General features: G+C 50.0%; 1 protein-coding gene across 2 annotated transcripts; it reads left to right on the top strand.

Annotated features, from left to right (window-relative positions):
- Positions 1-2545: 2545 nt before the first annotated feature.
- SDHB (succinate dehydrogenase complex iron sulfur subunit B) lies at positions 2546-24267 on the top strand (the record flags this gene model as incomplete). 2 transcript variants are annotated; one of them, XM_080690861.1, is made up of 8 exons in its annotated part: positions 2546-2617; positions 8970-9097; positions 15978-16063; positions 17401-17483; positions 18561-18677; positions 20459-20560; positions 22842-22964; positions 24190-24267. In XM_080690861.1, the coding sequence occupies 8 exons, from the start codon at positions 2546-2548 to the stop codon at positions 24265-24267; spliced, it is 789 nt and encodes a 262-aa protein (XP_080546987.1). The 2 variants fall into 2 exon arrangements, with proteins under 2 accessions (XP_080546987.1, XP_080546986.1); XM_080690860.1 differs by having other exon boundaries at positions 17401-17537.
- Positions 24268-25517: the final 1250 nt, after the last annotated feature.

Genomic DNA, 25517 nt, shown 5'->3' with positions numbered 1-25517 from the left:
GCAATGGGGAGGGACTCGTTCAAAGCCACAAAGCCTTGAGGGGAAGATTCAGGGGTCCAGGTCTCACTACAGGCCCCCCCTTATTTTGGTGATACTGGGGTTCCTGGAAGCCCTTCTGCCTCTGGGCTACACTCCCAGAGTCTCCTAAGCCAGCAAGGCTGGCTTCGAACCTTCGCGATCCTCCTGTCTCCGCCTACCAAGCGCGGGGATTACAAGCGTGTGCCAGCACGCCCAGCTACAGGCCCCTTTTAATGAGGCCACCCTGGCAGAGCAGCCCAGCTCCAGCTGAGGACCCCAGAAACTTAGCCCCATCCAACCAATTCTTTTGGCCACTATAACTTCTCCTGATGTATCAAAAGGGCTGTGAGTTTGGAAACCAAAGACCATAAAAAGGAGCCCTTCCTTTGCAAAAAAAAAAAAAAAAAAAAAAGTGGGTGAAGAGGGAAAAGAGCCAAGCGTGGTGTCACACGCTTATAATTCTAGTACTTGGGAGACTAAGACAGGAGGATCGAAGATTCAAGGACAGCCTCAACAAGTAGTGAGACTCCCATCAACCTAATAAGATGCTGTTTCAACATAAAAATAAAATAGGGCTGGGGGTAGCCAGGCGTGGTGGCGCACACTTGTAATCCCCGCACTTGGAAGGCGGAGACAGGAGGTTCCACAGGTTCGAAGCCAGCCGCTCTGGCTTAAGACACCCTGTGTCCAAATAAAAATATAAAAATAGGTCTGGGAGTGTAGCCCGGAGGTAGAAGGGTTTCCAGGAACCCCACTACCACCAAAATTAAAATAAAAAATAGGGCTGGGGGTATATCTTGGAGGTAGAATGCCCCTGGGTTTAATCCCCTGTAGCATTAAAAAAAAAAAAAAAAAAAAAAAAAAAGAGTGGAAAACGTTTGATCTGAAGAGACCAAAGGACTTGAAGTCCCAGGGCCACCCTGGCTCAGGGTAATCAAGTCCACAGAGTGAGGCAGGCCCAGAGAGCACCTATAGGAGGCGCTAAAGAGAGCAGCTTCAAAGTCTAACTGGAAGCTATAAACAAAAGCCCTCACCACAGGATAGACAGGTGGGTCACCTTTGGAGCGCAATGAAAGTGGTCTTTGGTCCTCATGGCCACCAAGGATTGGTAGGCTTCCCTGAGCTGCCAGTACTTAGAGAACAGAGCTCACTGCCTGTCAGCTGCCCATCTCTGCCATTAGAGCCTTTAGAGAGGGAATTCAGAGCCGGGTGTGTTGCACGCTTGTAATCCCAAGCTTGGGAGGCTGAGATAGGAGGATTGAACAGGTTCAAAGCCAGCCACACCTACTTAGTGAGGCTCTCGGCAACTTAGTGAGACCCTGTTTCCAAATAAAGTATAAAATAGGTCTGGGAGTATAGCCTGAAGGTAGAAAGCCTCTGAGTTCCACCCGCAGTACCACCCCCAAAAAAATTTTTAAATAAAAATTAGAGAGGGAATTTGGGAAGGGCTTGCTCATCCTCTGGCATCTCAGCACCTGGTGCCTGCCACTTAGTAGGTGCCCATACACATTTATGAATGAGCGGGTGCATGACACCTTTGCCAGTCATCTTTGTAATCACTTCATTTCATTCACCAACTGTCCCAATTTGCCCGGGGCTGCGGGATTTTCGAAGACAGTGCTAAACCTGAAAAGTCAGAGATGAGGGGTACAACTGACAAAGTTTTGGGTACTGGGCATTGAACCCAGGGGAATTTTACCTTCAGGTTACACCTCTAGCCCTATTTTTTTGTTTTGTTTTGTTTTTAAAAACAGGGTCTTACTAAATTGCTGACAATCTCACTAAATTGCTGGGGCTGGCTGCGACCTGCGATCCTACTGTCTCAGCCTCCCAAATACTAGGATTATAGACATGCCACCACTCCAGGATCGATTAACCAGTTCTCAGAAAGAAGGGAGTTAAAATTGGGGGCTGAATGCCGGGCATGGTGGCGCACGCTTGTAATCCCAGTGCTTGGGAGGCTGAGACAGGAGGATCGCACAGGTTCGAAGCCAGCCTCAGCTACTGAGTGAGGCTCTCAGCAACTTACTGAGACCCTGTTTCCAAATAAAATATAAAATAGGTGTGGGTGTATTGACCGGAGGTAGAAAAGCCCCTGAGTTCCAACCCCAGTACTGGGGTTGGAAAATATATCAGGGGATGAAAAAATATATATATCAGGGGATGAATTTAAAATTTAGCTCCGCCCCTTATTTGTATTAGCTCCACCCCTTCCGACCGCCCTTCCCCCCCCCTCTCTCAGACTCCTCCCCTTCTTCTTGGAAGGTTACCTTAGAAACACGGTGGGGGGGGATTGCAGGAATGCAGGAAATGGGCATGCGCGGAGTTGGCAGCTACTGCGCACGCTCACTTCGGCTTGCTCCGCCTTCCCTCCTCCCGCCGGAAACCGGAAGCCGCCTCCCACTCTGTGGCTCCTGGGCGGTTAGCGGGTCCTCGGGGGACGCCGGCTCGGAGCCGCGGTGTCCGACGGGATACCGGCGGAGCGCGTCCTCGGGGTTAAGGGGTGGGGCTGACGTCAGGAGTCAAGATGGCGGCGGTGGTCGCGGTCTCCTTGAGGCGCCGGTTCCCGGCCCGGGCCCTTGGCGGAGCCTGCGTGCAGGTGAGCCCCGGTCGGGGGAGCCTGGAGGGCAGGAGAGGTACAGAGGGAGGCTGTCTGGAGCGGAGGCCCCCGGGAGGAAGGGGCGCTGGGCAGAGCCGCGCGGGGCGGGTAGGGCCTCCTCCCACCCGTGCAGTGCTTTGATTTGGGTTGGAGCATCCCTGCCCGTCATCCTGCGGCCCCCCCACAGTCTGAGTCAGGGGGGAGCCGGTTTTTTAGAGATAATAGAAAAGAGGTTCAAAGAGGAGGCTTGAATTGCTTCAAGGTCACATGGCAGGCGAATGTTGAAGCAGAATTCAAATCAAATGTTTGGACTCCTGGCACACCAGACTACAGCCTCTGTGCAACAGGGGGCCGGCGGGCTGCGGGGATGGGAACTGGGAAGCAAGGTCACTCCCCCAGGGTACAGAGAGGGAAAGGTCGGTGAACTGTGCAGGGAAATGCACCTGCTCTCCCAAGGGAAAAGAAAAATGGAGTTCCCTCCCCGTGGAGACCTGCAGCAAAGACTGAATTCCTTAAAGCAGCGTCACCCACCGTTACACTAGTATTTTTTCTGAGAAGGGCGTGTAACAGGACTGACCTCATAGAGTTGGCATGGGATGACATAGGTACAGAGCGTGGCGCTGTTCGTGTTTACATCACTAAGTGGCATGTTTTACCACACCCCTGCTATCGTCATGGAACTGCACACTTCTCATCCGCATCCTGAATGGGAACGTTTAGAAGGGAAGGGACATTGCCACCGCTTACATAAAGGGCCAGTGGATTTGCAGATCCCGTTCGTGTCTGTTTTCCTCTTCTGGGCTTTTAAACAGCCTAAGATGAGAAACAAGAACCATTACTTCCTTTGTAAAGATTTGAAAACTGAGTCCCTCAGGGGGAAAAAATTTTTTTTTTTTTTTTTTTTTACTTGCTCAAAATATCACAGCCATGAGCCGGGCGTGGTGGCGCACGCTTGTAATCCCCGCGCTTGGGAGGCGGAGACAGGAGGATCGCGCAGGTTCGAAGCCAGCCTCGCTGGCTTAAGAGACCCTGTTTTCAAATAAAAATATTTTTTTAAAAAAATAGGTCTGGGAGTGTAGCCCGGAGGTAGAAGGGTTTCCAGGAACCCCAATACCACCAAAAAAATAAAAAATAAAGACAAAAAAAAAAATCGGGCTGGGAATGTAGCTTGTAGGTAAAATGCCCCTGGGTTCCATTCCCAGTACTGCAAAAAATAAAGCTCAGGCCCCTCTTCCAAGTGTGAACTGCAGAAAAGGCTGATTTCATAGATCACCCTTGGGAACAACAGAAATAAGATAGTCCCCTCTTCCTGTATGACTGCATTTGTACCCACAAAACCACTTTAGAATCCAGTAATGAGCTAAGCGTGGTGGCACGTGCCAGCGATCCCAGTACTTAGGAGGCTGAGACAGGAGGCTCACAGGTTTGAGGCCAGCCTCAGCAATTTAGCAAGACCCTGTTTCAAAAGAAAAAGTAAAACTGGGTGTGGTATCACACACCTGTAATCTCAGTACTTGGAAGGCTGAGACAGGAGTATTGCAGGTGTGTGGACAGCCTCAACAATATAGGGAGACCCTCGGCAACCCAGTGAAACTGTTTGAAAACAAAGAATAAAAAGGGCTGGAGATATAGCTTGAGAGAGAATGCCCCGATCTCAATCCCTAATACCACCAAAAATAAATAAGTAGGACTGAAAGACATGGGTCGGAAGTAGAACACTCCTGGGTTCAATCACCAGTGCCACCAAAAAGAGAAAAATCTAGTTAATGTGCTTGAGGTGTTACTGTTGGGTAATAAGTTCAGATCCTGAATACCCCTCCCCTTTTTTTTTTTTTGCGGGTCTGGAGATGGGACCCAGGGGCATTTGACCTCCGAGCTACACCCCCTACCCTATTTTTTTATTCTTTATTTTGAAACAGGCTCTCACTAAGTTGCAGAGGGCCTCACTTAGTAGCTGAGGCTGTCCGCAAACCGTGATCCTCCGGTCTCAGCCTCCTGAATGCTGGGATTACAAGCGTGCGCCACCATGCCTGGCTTTTTTTTTTTTTTTTTTTTTTTTTTTTTTTTTTTTTTGGTAGTGCTTAGGATCGGTTCCAGGGATGTTCTATCTCTGAGCTATCCCCCCAGCCCTCTTTTATTTTTTATTTTGAAACTTAGTCTCAGTAAATTGTAGAGGGCCTCACTAAATTGGCCCGGCTGACCATGAGCCTGTAATCCTCCTGTCTCAGCCTCCCAGATACTGGGATTACTGGCATGTGCCACCATGCCCAGCTATCTGAATCTCTTATGCTTAGTGTCTACACCACTGGACCAGTCTTGTCTGTGAGTGTTTAACAGTAACATATTAACTGTTTGTGCTGCCTTACCTCTTCATCTAGACTATGCACTCCTGTGGGGCAAGAACACCCTCTTTACAGTTATACACTTCATTGCCCCCAGGACTGGCTGGGTTTAGGATGCCTATATGCCAGCTGGGATAATAAAAAAGACTGAACATGTTGCCAACCTTGAAAAGCAGAACTTATTTTCTAGCCTGTCTTGGAGCCCGACCCTCTGCTTACGAGGAAGAGACTGACACGCTCCCCTTTACAAAGGAGGAAGTCGCGTCGGGTTAAATAATTTGCTGGGGAACGTGCAGTTCGTAGGTCATAGCACTTGGATTCGGACAGATGCCACTCGCCCCTTTCAAAGCCAAGCCTGCGCCTTCTGTTTCACTCAGGCATCTCTGCACACAGACCCCTTGCTCCCTGCTCTCCATTTCCCAAACCCACTTCACATTGTTATCTGCTCTGAAGCAGCTTCCCTAGAGGAAAGGCTCCAGGATCCACCCGCCTCCACTGGCTACTTCGGGCCAGCTGCTCATTACCTGCCTAAAATTGTAGATTTTGAAATTAATCTCATCCAAGATTTCCTAGAATTCTGCCTTGAGTACTAGTCTTACAGATTAAGGTGGAAATGTTCTCAGAGTCCTCTCCTTGTGGGTTTATAGTCTACATGGCTGGAAAGGTAACCAAGGAGGACACCTCACACGTGGCTGCCTTCCTGCTCCGATCAGCCCTCTCTCACTCACTCAGTGGTGCCCCTCGGCAAGTCTCCTCCTCCCTGCATAACGAGTTTGTCCTCTATCAGAACATTATCTTCAGCACAAAAGCATGCTATGATTTCTCCAGTCATTAATAAACACGTACACACGTATACCTACCAGCCTGTTTCTCTATTCATCTTCTGGGAGACTTTTTCAAAAGAGATGTTTAAAACCAGGCATGGTGGTGCACGCTTGTAATCCCAGCATTGGAGAGGCTGAGACAGGAGGATCGTGGTTCACAGACAGCCTCAGCTACTTAGTGAGGCCCTCTGCAACTCAGTGTGACCCTGTTTCAAAATAAAGACTTAAAGCCGGGCATGATGGCGCACGCTTGTAATCCCCGCGCTTGGGAGGCAGAGACAGGAGGATCGCACAGGTTCGAAGCCAGGCACGTGCGCTGGCTTAAGAGACCCTGTTTCCAAATAAAAATACAAAATAGGTGTCTGGGAGTGGAGCCCAGAGGTAGAAGGGCTTCCAGGAACCCCAGTACCACAAAAAAATAAAAAAATAAAAATAAAGACTTAAAAATAGGGCTGAGAGTATACCTCGGAGGTAGAATACCCCTGGGTTCCATCCCCAGTACTGAAAAAAAAAGAGATGTTTCAACTCACTGTCTGAGACCCATATCCTCCCATTCTGCCCTCCAGTCGGTCGGTATTGACATCACTGAAGCTCTCACGTCCAGGCCCCCAGTGACCTTCCCGTGTCAAACCCAGTGCTGGGCGTCGGTTCCCAAGCCGCTTTCCCATGAGGCACTTGCCACTCACTCTTCCCTGGCATCCCCCTCCCCGCAGCCCTTTGGCACCCAGCCCCGGGACGCCGCAGCCTCTGGTCCCCGCACTCTGGCTGTTCCTGCTCCTCTCGCTCTTCACCCGACCTCCACAGAGCTCAGGCCTTGGGCCTCTTCACACATCCTTCACTGGCTTTGTACATACTGTCTGCCTGTATTTACTGGTAACCCCCATTTATATCTACAGCAAGTTCCTGTTCTAAGAACAAAATAGGGCTGGGGGTGGAGCTCAGAGATAGAACACCCGTGAGTTCAGCCCCCAGTACTACCAAAAAAAAAAAAAAAACAGTAACAGACTGCAGATACACAATAACTTGTGTGAGCCTCTGAGTCTCAGTGCTGTGAAGCTCAGTGGAAAGGCAGGTCTGCAGTAGAGAGCATACCAGTTGCGGGGATGTGCTGACCTTGTGGGACAGAAATACTCTGCTGTGGCTGGGTGTGATATAGCACACTCGATCCCAGCACCTGGGAGGCTGAGGGAGGACCGCAGGTTCTAGACCAGGCTCGGCAATCCAGTGAGACCTGTTGCAAAATACAAGAAGGATGGGGGTGTAGCTAGGAGACAGGATGCCCTGGGTTATTTGACAGTAAAATACACACACACAGGCTGATTTTATTTTATTTTTTTTCCCCCAAGTCTGGGGATGGAACCCAGGGGTATTTGACCTCCGAGCTACACTCCCTGCCCTATTTTTTATTCTTTAGTTTGAAACAGTGCCACTTAGTTGCAGAGGGCCTCACTGAGTAGCTGAGGCTAACTGCGGTCCTCTGGTCTCAGCCTCCCGAATGCTGAGATTACAAGTGAGCGCCACCGCCACTACCCCCGGTCTGATTTTATTTCTTATTTGGAAATAGGGTCTCACTAGGTTGAAGAGTCTCACTACTTGCTGAGGCTGGTCTCAAACCTACAATCCTCCTGCCTCAACCTCCCAAGTACAGAGATTACGTTCTGCATCATGCCGCCTGGCCAACTGCAGTAGCTTTCTACCTGGAGAAGCCAGATCCTGCATGGCAGTTCTATTCATAACCAATGGGTTTGGGTTTTGGTTTTGGGGTTTTTTGTGTTTATTTTTTTCCTCAAAAAAAATTTTTGATTATGTCACTGCCTGACTAGAAGGTCTTGCTGGCTTCTCGTTGCTCATAGGATAAAATGAAAACTCAGCTTAAAAGTCTCCCTTCACTTCCTCAGATGTGCCATTCCCCATCCTCACTCAAGCCGTCTGCGTGCCGCTGGGCTGTGCTCGCCCAGCTCCTGGCCCTGCACCGTGCTCCCGGGCAGCCCCTCACAGTGCCGCTCCCTGGGCCCGAATAACACCCCTTCCTCCCAGATCCCGCACATCGGGCTTCAGCAGCACTCAAGGAGGCTGCTCTGGCCACTTACATGGTCAAGTCCCAGCTCTGTCCACCCAGAGCTCCGGCACTTTCCCATCAAGACCACACTCAACACATTATTGGGGATAGTTAACTTCATTCTTGTTCACTAGATAGTAAGTTCTATGGGGAAAAAAGCTTTGTTACCCCTCTCTTTTTCTTTTTTTTTTTTTTTTCTTTTCATTTTTTTTCTTTTTTGGCACTGGAGATTGAACCCAGGGGTGTTCTGCCTCTGAGCTACATCCCCAGCCCCCCCCCCCTTTTTGGTACTGGGGATGGCACCCCAGGGGCATTCTACCTCTCTGAGTGACATCCCCAGCCCTAATTTTTTATTATTTATTTTTGAAACAGGGTCTCACTGAGTTGTTGCACAGAGCCTCACTAAGTAGCTGAGGTTGTCTGCAAACCTCAATCCTCCAGCCTCCACCTCCTGAATGCTGGAATTGTAAGCAAGTGCCTCCACACCTGGCCTCCCGGTCCCTTTTTTGAGGCAGGTTCTCACTAAGTCGCCCACACTAGTCTCAAAAAAAAATTTTTTTCCCTGCGATTCTGGGGATGGAACCCAGGGGGATTTGACCTCCGAGCTATACCCCCTGCCCTATTTTTTAGTCTTTATTTTGAAACCGGGTCTCACTGAGTTGCAGAGGGCCTCACTGAGTAGCTGAAGCTGTCCGCGAACTGTGATCCTCCAGGTCTCAGCCTCCCGAATGCTGGGATTACAAGCATGCGCCACCACGCCCGGCATAGTCTCAAATTTATGATCCCCCTGCCTCCGCCTTCCAAGTAGCTGGAGTTCCAGGCATGTGCAACTGCACCCAGTGGTTTTGTCTGTTTCAATAGGTGCTGTATCACCAGCCCCTGGCACCATGTCTGACATGTCATAGGCGCTTAATATTTTTTGGATATCGGATGACTGTGCACCATGTCTGACATGTCATAGGCGCTTAATATTTTTTGGATATCGGATGACTGTGCCTGTCTCAAGAGGGCTGTGTATGAGGAATGCATGGGTTTATATCCAGCATTATAGTTTATTGGACCAGCTGAATAGGAATTATCTTGCATTTTTAATACTATTTTTCTTTATGAACTTTTTAAATGTTTAGGCCTGCCGAGGAGCCCAGACAGCTGCAGCCACAGCTCCTCGGATCAAGAAATTTGCCATCTACCGGTGGGATCCAGACAAGACTGGAGATAAACCTCGAATGCAGACTTACGAGATCGATCTGAATAAGTGAGTATCTGCAGCCGCATGTCTGAGGAAGGACACGGGGAGTTCTCCTGTCTGTTTCCCGTGATGCTGGGCATTGAGCTCGGGGCTTGTGCCTGCTACGCACACACTTTACCCCAGCCTGAAAGGGCGCTGTCGATTGGTTCAGGAGCATGCTTCGCACATCATGGGAGGCTTAGAACCTGAGATTATTTAATGCCTCTGGAATCTGTCATCTGTTTTGGGGGGGGGGGGGCATGTGCGCACACGCGCCTGCGAGCACACACTGGGGATTGATCCCAGGGCCATTCTTCCTCCAAGTTTGAAACTAAGTAGCTGAGGCTGGCCCTGAACCTGAGATCTTCCTAAGTTTGTGAGCCTCTAAGCCCAGTTCTGTCATCTGTTTTTAGAATGGGTGGCCTGGGATCCTGCGCAGTGGTAGGATGCTTGCCTGGCAAGTGTGAAGCCTTAGCTCTGAGTCCCCGCACTTGGCTTGGGGGGCAGGGTTAAGTAGGTTCCTGATTCAGAAAGATAAACACCAAGAAAAACAACCTTTACAAAACTCCTTCTCTCCCCCAATTAAGGTGTGACAGATTTCTAGAAATCCTGGTGTAATTTGAGGTCATTCATCGTATTACCAATTTTATGCTTTGATTACAGTTCACGTGTCTGGGCCTCGGTATTCTATAATAATGAGAAACGCCAGAAACTTGGCTGGAATGATGGTAGACTGTGGTTAGAATATTAGAGTGAGCTGGGCACAGTGGCACACACCTGTAACCCCAGCAACTCGGAGGGCTGATGCAGCAGGATTGCAAGTTCAAGGCCAGCCTCAGCAACTTGGGAGACCCTGCCCAAAAATGTATAAAGGGGTTGGGATATAGCTCAGTGGGGGAGCACCCCTGGGTTCAAGAAAAGAAAGAAAATATTAAAAATCACCTGGGCCCCTTGTTAGTTTTCTATTGTTGTTAGAGGAAACTGCCACAAACTTGGCGGCTTAAAACAACATACGGGAGCCAGCCGAGGTGCACACGCTTGTAAGCCCAGCATTCAGGAAGCCAAGACAGGAGGATCCTGGTTCAAGAACAGCCTCAGCTACTTAGTGGGGTGCTTTGCAACTCAGTGAGACCCTGTTTCAAAATAAAGAATAAAAAAATAAGGCTGGAGGTGCAGCTTGGAGGTAGAATGCCCCTGAGTTCCATCCCCAGTACTGAAAATAAATAAATAACTCTTTGATCAAGTAAAAATGTTGCCACATCTTTGGAAAATAAAAAACATCGACTTCCGGGAAGATGGCGACCAAGAAAAGCGGGGCTTAAGAGCCCCGCTAACAACCAATCTCCATTACCACAAAATCAGCGCATTTCATAGCCAGAAAACACCATCACCAGAGAAACAAAAAAATCACCAGGCTCCAGTGAGAAAGCGGACTGAGAACAGAGCTCAGAGCCACAGAGGAGATACACCGGCCTCACGCCCGAGGACGCAGCAGCAGAGCCATACTGCCGGCGGCAGCGGCGAGTTCACCGGACGGCTACAGCAAGCCAAGGTGAGCCACTGCGGAACAGCCAGGCGGGATTTCTCGCCGCAGGTAAAATCTAAAGCTCCCAGTGGCTGAGCTCAGCACACGCTGCAGGGATTCAGAGTGGAATTCAAAACCAAGAAGAAATACGCCAGCCTCACAGCCGAAGGCGTAGCAGCGACGCCATATTGCCACCGGCGGCAGCAGCAGCAAATTCACCGAGTCCAGTACAGCTACATCTGCGTACTCAAGAACAGTGAGTCAAATTGCGGGCTACAGAGGAGAAATCCCAGTACTGTACTCCCTGGGACTTGACCCAGTGGGGGAGGGGCGGTGGCAGAGATATCACACCATAGGAGAACGTGCAACCTGGCACCCCCCACAGTCTAAAGCAGCCTCTATCGACTCCCTGGGTCGGAGACTCTGTGATACAACCCAGTAAAGGAGTAGTGGGGTCTGAGATACTACTGACTCGAGATCCAGAACACCTTAAGTGAAGTCATAGTGACCCAAGGGAAGAACCCAGAGAAGGCGCAAACTTCCGAAATCATGGGAAAGAGGAATGATACTGGAGCAATGAATGCCCACAACCCCACAACAACAGAACCCGATAAAACAGAAAATCAGAGATTTCTAGAAGATCAAATCAGGAAAATAACTGTAGAAATAATAGAGGTGCTTCGAAAAGAACTCAGAGAGAGCCAAAAAAGAGATAAAGGATGCAATTAATGAAGTAAAGGCCTCAATTCAAAGCACAAACAACCCATTAGACCACATGGAGAACAGAATCTCACTCTTAGAAGATGATCATTCCAAAAATGAACGCATAGTTTCTAATCTAGAAAAAAATATCCAACAGCAGGAATCTGACATTGAAGAAATATGGGCCCATTTTAAGAGAGGTAACCTAAGAATAATTGGAATAGAGGAGGGAATAGAAAGTGAAACCAAAGGGATCAACAATCTCTTCAAGGAAGTAATAGCAGAAAATTTTCCAAACATAGAGCAAGAGGTTGATACACAGGTCCAGGAAACTTATAGAACTCCCTTTAGACAGGATCGGAGAAGAGGATCCCCACGCCACATAATTGTCAAAATGACCACTGTGGAAGCCAAGCAGAGAATCTTAAAGGCAACAAAAACAAAGGGCCAAGTGACATTCAGAGGCAAACCAATTAGAATCACTCCAGACTTCCCAAACCAAGTCATGAGAGCCAGAAGGGCTTGGAGTAACATATTCCAAACTCTGAAAGAAAACAACTTCCAGCCAAAAATTTCCTACCCAGCAAAACTTTCTATCAAATTAGATGGAGAAATAAGAAGCTTCCATGACAAACAGAAACTGAAGGAATATATGTCCTCAAAACCAGCACTGGAGAAAATACCCAAAGAGATTAACTACAAAGAAGAAATAGGTAACACACACCAGAACCAGACAAACAAGATTTTCCATCCAACAGACAACTAAGATTGGTTATCTGTGGAGATTCATTATTTGTTAGTCTTTTACCTATCTCTAAATGGTATTGTTTGCCTTTATTGTTAATTTTTAGGATTTCTAGTTGGAATATTAATATACCTTCAGATATAGCATTTGGAAATATTTTATCCCATTCTATTAGTAACTTTTAACTCTGTTTACATTGTCTTTGGATATACAATTTTTTTTTTTTAGGGAGTTTATATACTCTTCTGTTGCCTGTGCCATTGAAATCATATCCAAGAAATCACTGCCAATTTCAGTGTTGTGAGGTTTTATGACCCAGATTTTCTTCTAAAAGTTTATAGTCTTAAGATTTATATTTAGGTCTTTTATCTATTTTGAGTTAATATTTGTATATGGGATTAGGTAAGGGTCCAATTTTATTCTTTTCCATGTAAGTATTATTTCTCAACAATATTTAGTTAAAAGATTATTATTTCTACCACCAAATGTTCGTGGAAACCTTGTCAAAAATAACTTGACAATATAGGGAAGAATTTAGCTCTAGGCTTTTATTTAACTCCAATGGTTTATATATCTGCCTTTAGAACAGTACTACACTGTTTCAATTATTGTAGCTTTATATGGTTTGAAATCAGAAAATATATATCTTCTAGCTTTGTTCTTTTTCAAGATAGTTTTGGGTATCTAGAGTCCATATTCCATATTAGGATAGATTTTTTTTCCTGAAAAATAAATATATAAATATATGATAGTTTCACCTAAAAAAATAGAAAAAAAATATTCTCTGGTAAGAAAGAAAGTAAAAAGAAATATTGAAATGTTATCTTTAAGTCATCAAAAGCTTGGTATCAGACAAATGAAACTGTTCTGTGAGATTATCATTTTTAATTTTGGATAAATTGCTATAATACTAGATGTCAACCACTAAGCCAAGCATGGGAGGGAGGGATGGGGAGAGAATGGGGTGGAGATCGGGTGGGGGCTGACTGGGCGATGTGTGCATGTATGTCTACAAAAGTTTGTATCCCACTATGATGTATGAATACAGTGCACCAATAAAATAAATAAATAAATAAATAAATAAATAAATAAATAAATAAATAAATAAAAAACATCACAAGTCAAACTTAAAGCATGTGCTAAAACTGGAAGGCCGGGCATAGTGGTACACACGGACAGCCTCAGCTACTTAGGCCCTCTGCAACTCAGTGAGACCCTGTTTCAAAAAATATAAGACTAAAATAAGCCGGGCGTGGTGGCGCACACTTGTGATCCCCGCGCTTGGGAGGCTGAGACAGGAGCATTGCACAGGTTCGCTTATGAGACCCTGTTTCCAAATAAAAAGTATATTTAATAAAATAGGTCTGGGAGTGTGACCCAGAGGTAGAAGAGTTTCCAGGAACCGCAGTACCACCAAGGGGAAAAAAATGACTAAAATAAAATGAAAGACTAAAAATAGGACTGGGAGTGTAGCTCAGAGGTAGACTACCCTTGGCTTCCATCCCCAGTACAGGAAAAAAAAAAAAAACTGGGAGGAAAAATCTTTGAAATTATGTGGCTTCACTTCTAGTAATATGCAGTATCTCTCATCAAACTAACCACCCTAAATAATACTTATGAACTAGAGAAACTATAAGAAACATCTAACCACCCCAGCGCTCTGGGGCGTGGCCAGCGTGTGCAGACCCTGGCAGGGTGTTGATGGTGGGGAGAGGGAAGGCCAGAATGGGGTTTTGCCCGAGGGCAGCTCCAGCCGGTGTGGTGTGGGGAGTGTACGGACTGACCCTTACGTGGAAAACCCGACTCACTAGCTGGAACAGCCAGGGCTCACAGGTGGCTGCAACAGCCAGAAAACGAGAAATCCTGAAAAGACGAGGACCACAAAGAAGGGGCCCCAAATCCTCTTCACCAAGATCTTGAGTTTAGCCATATCAATTGTTAGCTAAAACAAAAACCAAAAAAAATAAATAAATAAATAAATAGCACCCTTCAGAAAAACGTGATGCAACCCATATTTGTTTTTTTAATTTTTTTTATTGGTGCACTGTGTTCATACATCATAATGGGGTAAAAAACTTGTGTAGACATACATGCACACATCACCCAGTCAGCCCCCACCCAGTCCCCACCTCACTCCCTCCCCAGCCCTTCTTCCCATGCTTGGCTTAGTGGTTGACTTTGATATATTTGCAATCCATATTTGTTTCAGCCCCTAATCACACGGTGCAGCATACAGCCTAAAATTGCTAATTGTAGCTGAGCATGGTGGCTCATGCTTGTAATCCCAGCGGGAGGCTGAGACAGGATTACAGGTTTGAGGCCAGCTTCAACAACTTAGTGAGGCCTTCAGCAACTTAGACTCCATTTCAAAATAAAAAATGAATTAGGGCTGGGGCAGCCAGGCATGGTGGTGCAGGCCTGTAATCCCAGTACTTGGGAGGCAGAACCAGGAGGATCGCAGGTTCAAGGCCAGCCTCAGCAACTTAGTGAGCCCCCGTTTCAAAGAACACCCCCTGGGTTCAGCACCCCAATACAAAAAATAAAACACATGAATAAAACATAATTTAAAAGTTTTAAATTAAAACATAAGTAAAAGAAAAAAACATAGTTAAAACAACCATCAGTGGAAGAGGGAACAGAGTAAAGAAAACAGTGGAGCCAGGCACAATGGCACACGCTGGAAATCCCAGTCCTGGAGGCTGGGACAGGAGTAGCGCAAGATAAAGGCCAGCCTCAGCTGCTTAGGCCCTTTGTAACTTAGTGAGAGCCTGTTTCAAACTAATAAAGAAAATGGGGCTGGGGGTATAGCTCAGAGGTAGAATGCCCCTAGGTTCAATCCCTAGCACCCAAAAGGAAAAGAAAACAAGTGGGGGCTGAAGATACAGCTGCGTAGAGCACTGGCCTGGCGCACGAGGCCCTGGGCTTGCTCTCCAGCGCCACACACAAAGCCAGACGAAATTTCATGAGAACATCAAAATTTGTTAACTCTTAGGAAGACTAATCAAAAATAAGAAGGCAGGCCTGTGGTGCAGACCACGACCCCAGTACTTGAGAAGTTGAGACAGGAGCGTCATAGGTTGAGGTTAGCCTCAGCAATTCAGTGAGACCCTGTTCCCAAAAAAATTGTTTTTAAAGGACTGGAGGTGCAGCTCAGAGGTAGAATGCCCCTGTGTTCAATCCCTAGTTCCAAAAAGAAAGAAAGAAAACCCAATATCAACAGAAAATGAGGCTATTGGTGCAGATCCTGTGGACATGCGCTGGGCCGCTCAGGCGTGGCTCTCAGTGCTGTGAATGGCCCTTGTCCTCTGATTTTCTGCACCACTTACCGGGCGTGGCGGCCACGCTTGTCATCCCCGCGCTGGGGAGGCGGAGGCAGGATCGTGCAGGTTCCAAGCCAGCCGCACTGGCGTAAGAGACCCTGTTTCCAAATAAAAAGTATATTAAAAAAATAGGTCTGGGAGTGTAGCCCGGAGGTAGAAGGGCTTCCAGGAACTCCAGTACCACCAAAAATAAATAAATAAATAAATGAACTGTGCACTATTTAAACTTTGTAAGAATATAAAAAATAAAACTATAGAAAAAGTTCCATGAAGTTGGGTGTAGTGGCACACGTTTATAATCCTAGTACTTGGGAGGCTGAGACAGGAGGATCACAGGTTCACAGCCAACCTCAGCTATTTAGTGTAGCCCTCCCCTCAACTTGGTGAGACTCTGTTTCCAAATTAAAAAAAAATATATATGGCTGGGGGTATAGCTCAAAGGCAAAATATCCCCGGGTTCAACCCCCAGCATTCAAAAGAAAGAAGAGAAAGGGAGGAAGGGAGGGAAGGGTCTGTGATCTGAGAAGGCCAAATGGATGATAGATCCAGGTGTCACAGATTGTGTGGATAGAGGTTGAACTTTCATCAATATGACTTGAGTTTTTTCTTTGTCAGATGTGGTCCCATGGTATTGGATGCATTAATCAAGATTAAGAATGAGATGGACTCCACCTTGACCTTTCGAAGATCGTGCAGAGAAGGTAAGCATTCCTCTCCTGGAGCCCAGCGTGGCAGCCGGGGCCGTCCTGCAGAGCAGCTGCAGCCCTGCCAGGTGACCTCGCCACGTGTCACGCTTGCTTGCTTTGCATAAATGTGTCTGAAATTTGAACCGTGGTGCAGGTCCCGGTTCCTGCGTCTGCTCTCCCTCAGGAACTTCCTGCCACGTGGTTACCGCGCCTGGCATCCCTGCCGCTGGTGCTCACTGCCACACCCACTGCCGAGCTCGGTGCTCGGTGCTCGGTGCCCAGCACGGAGGGGGCTCCAGCCGATGCCCACACACACCAGGGCCTCCTCTTGGCCCAGCCTCGCGTGTGTGTTGGAATGGTGCGAACGGCGCCCGCAGTGTGCTGACTTGTGCTGCTGGCGCCACGTGAGCTGCTGAGATACTGAAAACCAGCACCTCCTACTTTAATAGCAGGGCGCTGGCCTCCATATTGGGGAAATGCAGTCACTAGTGGTGGTGTAACAGGTATACACATGGGTTGGTTTGTTTGGTTTTTTCCTATGAATTTAAATAAACATCACATTGAACTAAAGAAAATCCCAGTGGTCCTCAAGTAGAGGATAAATCACACACAGTACCACAAAGACAAATTGGCCTGAGGGCACGGTGCCAGGCTGTGAGCCAGGCTCGCTCCTGTGCTGTTAAATGCGGTACGTGGGTGTTGTTGCTGTTTTCCCTCCAGGAAACTGAGGCTCAGGGAGGTAAAGAGACTTGTGCAAGACACACAGTGCATTAATAGCCTGGAGTCAACCAGACATGGCGGCACATGCCTGCAATCCCAGGACTTGGGAGGCTGAGACAGGAGGATCGCAGGCTCAAAGCCAACCTCAGCAACTTGAGGCCCTGTTTCAAAATAAAATTGAGCTAGGGGTATAGCTTGCAGGTAAAATACCCCAGGTTCAGTCCCCAGGACCAATATATATATATTATCTTGGGCTAGGATGTAGCTCAGTGCTGAAACACTTACCTAGCATGCACAAGACCCCAGATTCCATCCCCAGCACCGAAACAAACAAAACCATGACTATAACATGGAGCTAAAATTGATGTGGGGACGCCACACACCTTCTGCAGAGTTGTCCTTAGCAAATAGCTTCTGATGTTAGGTTTCCTCATGATCACAAAATGGTTTGGGGAGCTCCAGCCATTACATCTACATTCTAAGCAGAAAGAAAGAAGAAAGGGAGAAAAGGTGATGGGAATAGTTCAGGTCCGTGCGGCTCCTGGTGGTAAGGCAGCGCAGCCCAGGAGAAAGGAGCCGGAGCAGAGCCAAGCTGAGCTCAGGTCAGGGCGCCTCGCCGGTCTCGCCCTCAGGCATCTGTGGCTCTTGCGCAATGAACATCAACGGAGGCAACACGCTGGCGTGTACCCGGAGGATCGACACCGACCTGCACAAAGTCTCGAAGATCTACCCCCTCCCGCATATGTATGTGATAAAGGACCTCGTCCCCGTGAGTGCTGCCTCTCCTGGCGTTTGCAGAGGGTGGTGTGCGGCTGTGGGCGCGGGCAGCCTTCTGAGCAGACTGCTTTGAGTACGTAAGCTCTTTCTCTAGGCAGTTGGGTGGGCTGTCGCCCTGAGAGGGAGGGGGCCACAGCGCCGCCGAGAGAATTGGGACACCCCCAGGTCCGAGACAGTGTGGCCTCTCTGGGTTTCACTAAGGGTTTGAATGGCGGCACCTAGAATCCTCCAGCAGCTCATTTGGTGAGGACTGTTTGGGAATAACAGGGCAGAGGTCCCAGAAATGAAGAATTTGGCCATAACTACAAAGAATACGTGTGGAAGCTACCAGGGGACAGCAGCAGCTTTCATGGGCGTCACTGCGCGCGCCCCTCCCGCCAGGGGCCACCTGAGGGGACGGGCGAGGAGGAAGACTGGCCGGAGCCGCTTCCCGGAGGGGGAGGGAGAGGTTTTGCTCAGCGCTGTGCAGGTATTAGTTTGCTTTTTATCGCTTTGACCAAACACCTGGGAGGCACAACTTGAAGGAAGAGGGATTTACCCTGGCTCGCACTTCCAGAGGTTTCAGCCGTTGCTTTGGCTTGAGATAAGACACCTCGTGGTGAAAAGCTGTGGCAGAGGAGAGCCGCTCACCTCAGAGAGGGAGAAGACCGAGCCGGGGCCAAGACAGAGCCGTCGGGGGCACGTCCCCAGTGGCCTGCGTCCCCACACCTCCCACAGCGCCCTCAGCTGCCAGTCCCCTGAGGAGCGCGGAGCCCCACGATCCAGACCCTGCCCCAAGGCCCGCTCGACACTGCGGCGCTGGGGACCAAGCGCCAGCACGCGAGCCTGCGGGCCGCTTCAGACCCATAACGGGCTGTTCCTCCCCGTGTGATCTGTGCACGTGTTCAGGTCCAGGGAGAGCCTGGCTTCTGCTGTCACAGGGTAGAAAAGCGGCCGGCGGCTTCTAAGAAACAGGGCAAGTGGGAAGCTGAGGTGTGGCACAATCTCACCCTTTCCTTCTCCCCTTTAACCTCAGGACTTGAGCAACTTCTACGCACAGTACAAATCCATTGAGCCCTATTTGAAGAAGAAGGATGAGTCCCAGGAAGGCAAGCAGCAGTACCTGCAGTCCATAGAAGACCGTGAGAAGCTGGTCATTACTTCCTCCTGATTGTCTTGGTTTGAGGGAGGGTTGAGACGTCTGCCGGGGGCGTGGCGGGGGGAGCAGCGGGACTGATGCGGACCATCCCAAAGCGGGCGGCACCACCCCTGGGGCACCCGAGTGAAATGTGGGTGCATAGACGAACACAGCTTCCCGTTTATTCACATAAAGAAGATGGACTTCCAGGGAGTGCTGAGTAATTTTTTGTGTGTGTGAAAATCTTTTTTTCCCAGAAAAGATTTCATTTCTGGGACCTTGTTTGGTGGAACCAAATAAGGGAACCTCTGGCTTAGTGTGTTCTGGAAAGGAACTTGAGCACCTGGCCCGAGGGTTGGACGCCCCCTGTCAGCAGCAGGCCCACCGTGGGCCCTGCCTAGCGGTGCGGGCTGGCGCCATGTTGCCACACGTCCTGTTTCAGAAGGACCCGGTGTGGCTAATCGCCAGGCCTTTAGAAGTTGACAGTTAAGCCGAGCTGACTTCGCACCGCATAGAGTAGGTCGCACGTGTCAGCCTTTTCCGGTGTCACTCCCACCCCGTTTTACAGGTGGAAGCAAAGTGTTCAGGCCCCAAGGCTTGCTGTTCTTTCCGAGCGCCACGCCTTCGGTGGCTGGCGTGTGGGAGGCCGCGGCCTTCTCACTAGCACATCACAGTGGAGGCTTCATCGCCAGGCTTTCAGTCTCTTCTCTGCTCCTATTTTTTTTTTTCCCCCCGGTGGTGGTACTGGGGATGGAACCCTTCTTCCTCCGGGCTATACTCCCAGACCTATTTTATATTTTTTATTTGGAAACAGGGTCTCTTAAGCTAGCGCGGCTGGCTTCGAACCTACACGATCCTCCTGTCTCCGCCTCCCAAGCGGGGATTACAAGCGTGCCCACCACGCCCGGCTTGCTGCTTTTAATCTCATTCTGGTTCCTCTTTCCAAACTCAGAATTCTGGTTTGTTAGGATTAGCTGGGCAGACTGAGTTGGAACGGCAGGTGTAGGAGAGCAGGGCTCACAGGGCAGCTGCCGGGCACGTCCCGCTCTGCTGCGCCTGGCACCTGCCTGTTGGGCTGGCCTCCTCCTGAGCAGCCGGCCAGGCTGCTGGTGCTGCCCTCAGGCTGCCGTCAGCGGCCCAGGGCGTGAGCACAGCCAGCAAGCACGGTCAGCACTGGCTGTTACTCAGGAGAGTGCGCTCCCTAGAAACCTGGTTCTGCCCGCCAAGGGCAGGGGCTGGGGTCTGCCGGGGGCCTCTTAACTTCTCTGCTCTTACTGCATGCTAAGTGGTGATTTTATCATAGCTTTGGTGATTTCTTTTTCTTTTTTTATTTTTTCTGGTTTTTTTTGTTGTTGTTGGTACTGGGGTTTCTGGAAGCCCTTCTACCTCCAGGCTACACTTCCAGACCTATTTTTATACTTTTTTATTTGGAAACAGGGTCTCTTAAGCCAGCGCAGCTGGCTTCAAACCTGTGTGATCCTCCTGTCTCTGCCTCCCAAACGCGGGGATTATAAGCGTGCGCCACCACGCCCGGCTCTTTTTCTTTTTTAAGATAGTGAGGGATTACTGTTTATTAAAGGGTAACTGCCTTATAGTCAGACTTAAGACTCCTAGTCTCTAACCCAGCAACATTTGTACTTATATTTGAGGCCATCTTTGTAATCTCATAAATGTCTGTGAACACCTTGGCTTGGCAGAGGAGGCTGGCAGTGGGCACTTGTGCCCCGACCCCAGCATCATGCTGTCAGGTGAAGACGCTCATCTTCCTGCCGGCCCCTGACCCCTCTCCCCCCCAGGACGGGCTGTACGAGTGCATCCTCTGCGCCTGCTGCAGCACCAGCTGCCCCAGCTACTGGTGGAACGGAGACAAGTACTTGGGGCCCGCAGTCCTCATGCAGGTGAGGCGGGAACCGAGGCACGAGCATGCAGGCGTCCACGGGGACAGTAGATGGCTGCAGGCCAGCCCTCTGAAGGGCAGGGTCCTTCCCTGGTGCTCAGCACAGCAGGGCAGCTGGTTGCTTTGCATTCACTAAGCTCTAGGCAGTCTGGGACTTCACTGAGCCAGCCCCTGCTGCAGGGTGCTCAAGGTCACCAGGGCGGGGTGCCTTCTGGCTGGCATCCTGCACTTGCCTGCCCTCACAGGCCCCACCGCCTGCTGCAGGTTCAGAGAACTGCAGGTGCGGGAGAGGGAGGGAAGCTGGGCTGTAAGGTGGGAAACCCTATCCCGGCAGGGCAAAGCCTGAGGCTAGGGCTGCTCAGAGACTGTGGTGTGGTTGTCCTTGCCTCTCAACATACACGCCAGTCACTGCAAAGATGCAAAGAAAGTTGTTGTCTTGGTTCCAAGAAAACTTGAACTTTTTTTTTTTTTTTTTTTTTTTTCCGGTACTGAGGATGGACCCAGGTTCATTCTACCTTCGAGCTACACCCCCAGCCTTTTTTTTTTTTTCAGGTCTAGGGATGGAATCCAGGGGCATTCAACCTCCAAGCTACATCCCCTGCCCTATTTTTTTATTCTTTATTTTGAAACAGGGTCTCATTAAGTTGCAGAGGGCCTCACTAAGTAGCTGAGGCTGGCCACAAACATCCTCCAGTCTCAGCCTCCTGAATGCTGGGATTAGAAGCGTGCACCGCCATGTCCAGCTCTATTTTTTATTCTTATGTTGTTTTTGGTGTGTGGGTGGGGGGTACTGGGGATTGAACCCAGGAGCATTCTACCTCCAAGCTTCACCCCCAGCCCTATTTTTTATTCTTTATTTTGAGACAGGATCTCACTAAGTAGCTGAGGCTGGCTGCAAACCTGTGATCCTCCTGTCTCAGCCTCCCAGGTACCAGGATGACAAGCGTGCGCCACCATACCTGGTTCACTTACATGTTTTAGATTTGTGGTCGGTGCTTTTCATAGTCTTTCCCACCCTTCTCACTGGGGGTTGAAACCGGGGTGTGCTACCGCTGAGGTGCACCCCAGCCCACCTGCTCGCCACCCATCCATTCCTCCCTTCTTCCCTCTTTGCCTGTCTTCTGTATGGGGATTGAACCTAGGGGCCTTCTGCCTCTGAGCTATACCCCCAGCCCTTTTTATTTTTTATTTTGAACCATCTCTCTAACTTGCTGGCCAAATTGCCAAGGCTGGTCTCAAACCTGTAATCCTCCTGTCTTGAAATAAAAATACAAAGGGCTGGGGATATAGCCCAGTGGTAGAGATCTCTCCAGTACCAGAATAAAAAAAAGACAACTTCACATTTCTCGTTTCTCCATGAGAAGAGTTGTGAGGTCATGTGAGTCCAAGAGCAGCGTGGATCCCACTGTGGACGGTCAGCAGCGCAGTGCGCGTGCCTGGAGTCCCAGCACTTGGGAGGCTGATGCCCGAGGTCATAGATTCTAGAACACCCCTGAGAACTTAGTCTCTCTGGGAACGGAACCCAGGAGCACTCTGTCTCTGGGCTACTCCCCTAGACCTATTTTATATGGAAACAGGTTCTTGCTAAGTTGCTGAGAGCCTCACTGAGTGGCTGAGACTGTCTGTGAACCTGCGATCCTCCTGTCTCAGCCTCCCAAGGACTGGGATGACAAGCGTGCGCCACCGCGCCCGGCTGTGAGACTCTCTCAAAACAAAACTTTAAAAGGACTGGGAGAGTAGTTCAGAGGTGGGATGCCCCAGGGCTAACTCTCCAGTGCTACACACAGAAAAGATGGCATAGTCAGGTGCCCTAAGACTTGCACCTGTGCCAGAGCGTCTGCGTGGCTGGGCACTGGGATCTCAGTAATGCTGCTGGAGCAGGCCCAGGGTCATGTGCCTCATCTGTTTGCTACCCGGCTTCTGGAGTGGATGTGTGGATTCAAAGCAGTAAGTGAGACGACTATATCTAGACAGGCCTGTTAAACCATCTTCTTACTCAGCAACGGTGGGTCCGTAGAGGAGGATAGGAAGGGCACGTGCTCCAGGCCTCGCTGATTGCAAGCTGGTGGCATATAATTAGGCCCCGCGGCGCCCAGCGCAGTGTGATCCCAGGCTCGCAGGACGGTCATCAAGCCGAGCCGTAAAGCACTTGGGAACCTTTGTTGAAAGACAGACAAGCATGAAAGGGAGGGAGACGGCGTCCAGGCTGAGGGCTCCCAGCTCCGCTCCCGGTGCTGCTCTGCCGGGTGCGTGACGGCTCGGTAAGCAGTCCCCACTTCCAGGCCTATCGCTGGATGATTGACTCCAGAGACGACTTCACGGAGGAGCGCCTGGCCAAGCTGCAGGACCCGTTCTCTCTGTACCGCTGCCACACCATCATGAACTGCACCAGGACCTGCCCCAAGGTACCTGCAGAGGGGCATGGCAGGCGGCGTTTTGCACGCAGGCCGAGGGCAGAGAGGCCGCTCACTTGAGGTGGAAGGGACCCGGGTGCCTGTTGTCTGCGTGGAGCGCGGGAGTCTTGGGCCCCTTAGGCGCAGGCTTTACTTGTAGGGGACACGGGCCTCGAGGGAGTCAGGAGTGCTGCAGGAGTCCACAAGGCGGAAGGTGGAGCCCTTAGCACAGGGCCGGCTGCTCGGCTGCTCCCTCTCCACCCCGTGGACCTTTTCTCTGACCCAGAGCTCCGGCCGCCTGGCCTCCCCCTTTCCGCCCAGGCCGCCCGTGGGCAGAGCACCTCGGCCACCGCAGTGTCCGGGGCTCTGGGCGAGGTGGGTGGCCGTTGAAGAACACTGCAGCTTGTCTTTGAGAACTGAAGTCCAGGCTGGGCCGTTCCCTGCTCTTTTGCCTGGGGGTTGCTGTTTCAGCAGCGGGCTGTGGGGCTGCTGGGAGAGCGGGGTGCCATGGGTCCTGGCCCCTTCGCGCCCTGGCTCTGTCCAGGAACTCTGACCTGGGGCGGGTGGGCCACAGCAGGTGGAAACACCAAGGAAGGAAGGTGTCCTGTCCTGAGTCTCGCTCCCGTATTTTTCACCTAATATATTTTGAAGATGAATCCATATCAATTCAATACAAGTAGTATCTTTCCTCTCAAGATTCTTTTTTTGTGTGTGTGCTGGGGATTGAACCCGGGGGCATTCTATCCCTGAGCTACACCCCCAGCCCTATTTTGTTTTTATTTTGAAACAAGGTCTCTAGATTGATGAGAGTCTCACTACTTGCTGAGGCTGTCCTTTAACCTGTGATCCTCCTGTCCCAGCCTCCCAAGTGCTGCTGCTGCTGCTGGTGTCCTGGCCGAGGTGTCTAGCTAATGTTGACATTGGCCTGTGGTCTGAGAAGAGGCGCTGCCCTGCTCTCTCTGAGCACTCAGAGAACAGGCCTGAGCCCCCGGCTTGTTTGCCGGCCGGGCGAGCCACACCAGAAGGGATTCGATGTAGCAGGACTCGTGGCAGGATTCCTGCGGAGGGAGCGGTCAGCCCAGGAGGAGCCGCAGCCGAGCCCTGTGGCTGTTGGGGACCTGGCCTGCGCCTGCCTCGCCTGACACCGAGCAATCAGGGCCTCCGGAGGGAGCCACCAGGGCCTCCGGGTCTTCCCACTGCCCCTTGGCCACTGGGCGCTGATTCTGTTCTCCTTCAGGGTCTGAATCCAGGAAAAGCGATTGCTGAAATCAAGAAAATGATGGCGACTTACAAGGAGCGGAAGGCCTCGGTCTAACCGTCGGCAGGCTATGACCAGCTCAGGCTGAACGTAATTGATATCTAATTTGAATTCCTTCAGAGGTCTTGATTTTCCATGAATACAGCATGTATTATAATAAAGTTTTATGAAACAAATAAATATTATTCTACTTTATTAAAAGAAGCCGGCCTGCTCCTTTGGCGTGCGGCACGGGTGGGCGCAGCGAGGTGAGGGTAGCGTGCGAGGATGTCGCCGTGCCGGGTTTGTCCCAGGTGCCGCGCTGCCTGGTGCCCACCAGATTGCAGCTTCCCAGGTTCTAGAGTTTTCAGTGGTAGAGTTTTCAAAACCAGAGCCTGGCGATCTTCCTGTGGCCTGGAAGCAAGGATTGAATTCCTCCAGGGCAAAGCAGTGGAGCTGGTTAAGCATAAAAAGGACCTGATCAAGCCGGGCATGGTGGCACACGCTTGTAATCCCCACGCTTGGGAGGCGGAGACAGGAGGATCACACAGGTTCGAAGCCAGCCTCTGGCTTAAGAGACCCTGTTTCCAAATAAAATATAAAAAATAGGTCTGAGAGTATAGCCCGGAGGTAGAAGGGTTCCATCCCCAGCACCACAAAAAAAAAAAAAAAGACCCAATCAAAGCCCTGGTGCTTACACAAGAGGCAGAAAGTAAAGAGGAGTCTCTCCAGGTGAGGTTTCCTCAACACCTAAGCTCGCCCTCAACACCAGGCTCAAAGGCTGGGTGTGGCTGGGAGAGCGCTCACCTAGCATGGGAGGCCCCGCGCGCCATCCCAGCACTGCAAAAAAAAAATACAGTATGATGTAATCTGTTAGCAGCTTTCTACTTCTACCCTACAATACGGAAGATCCCTAGTGCTAAGAAAGACATACCTCTCTGCAGGTGTGTTCTATTTGTGTGTGTAAATTCTATTTTCTATGAGCCTTTATAACTCCTTCACTTTTTTACCCATTCCCCTGTGTTAAAAATTACGAGAAGCCGAGCACGGTGGGCACACTTGTAATCCCAGCCCTCGGGAGGCTGAGGCAGAAGGTCACACGTTCATGGCCAGCCTCAGCACCTAGTGAAGCCCTCCCCAACTTAGTGAGACCCCGTTTCAAAATAAAATAAATTAGGGGTAGCTCAGAGGTAGAATGGCCTTGGGTTCAATCCCCAGTATAAAAAAAGTTACAGAAAGCCATTGTCCTGGACTAAGCTCCTGTAGGCCCAGACAGACCGGTTAGAAATCCACATGAAATCACACCAAAGCTCCACACCGGCCAGCAG

The sequence above is a fragment of the Muscardinus avellanarius genome (genome assembly GCF_963383645.1).
Source record: "Muscardinus avellanarius genome assembly, chromosome: 3".
NCBI lineage: Eukaryota > Metazoa > Chordata > Mammalia > Rodentia > Gliridae > Muscardinus > Muscardinus avellanarius.
The sequence above is the reverse complement of the archived record's forward strand: the minus strand, read 5'-3'. Positions and strand labels throughout refer to the sequence as shown.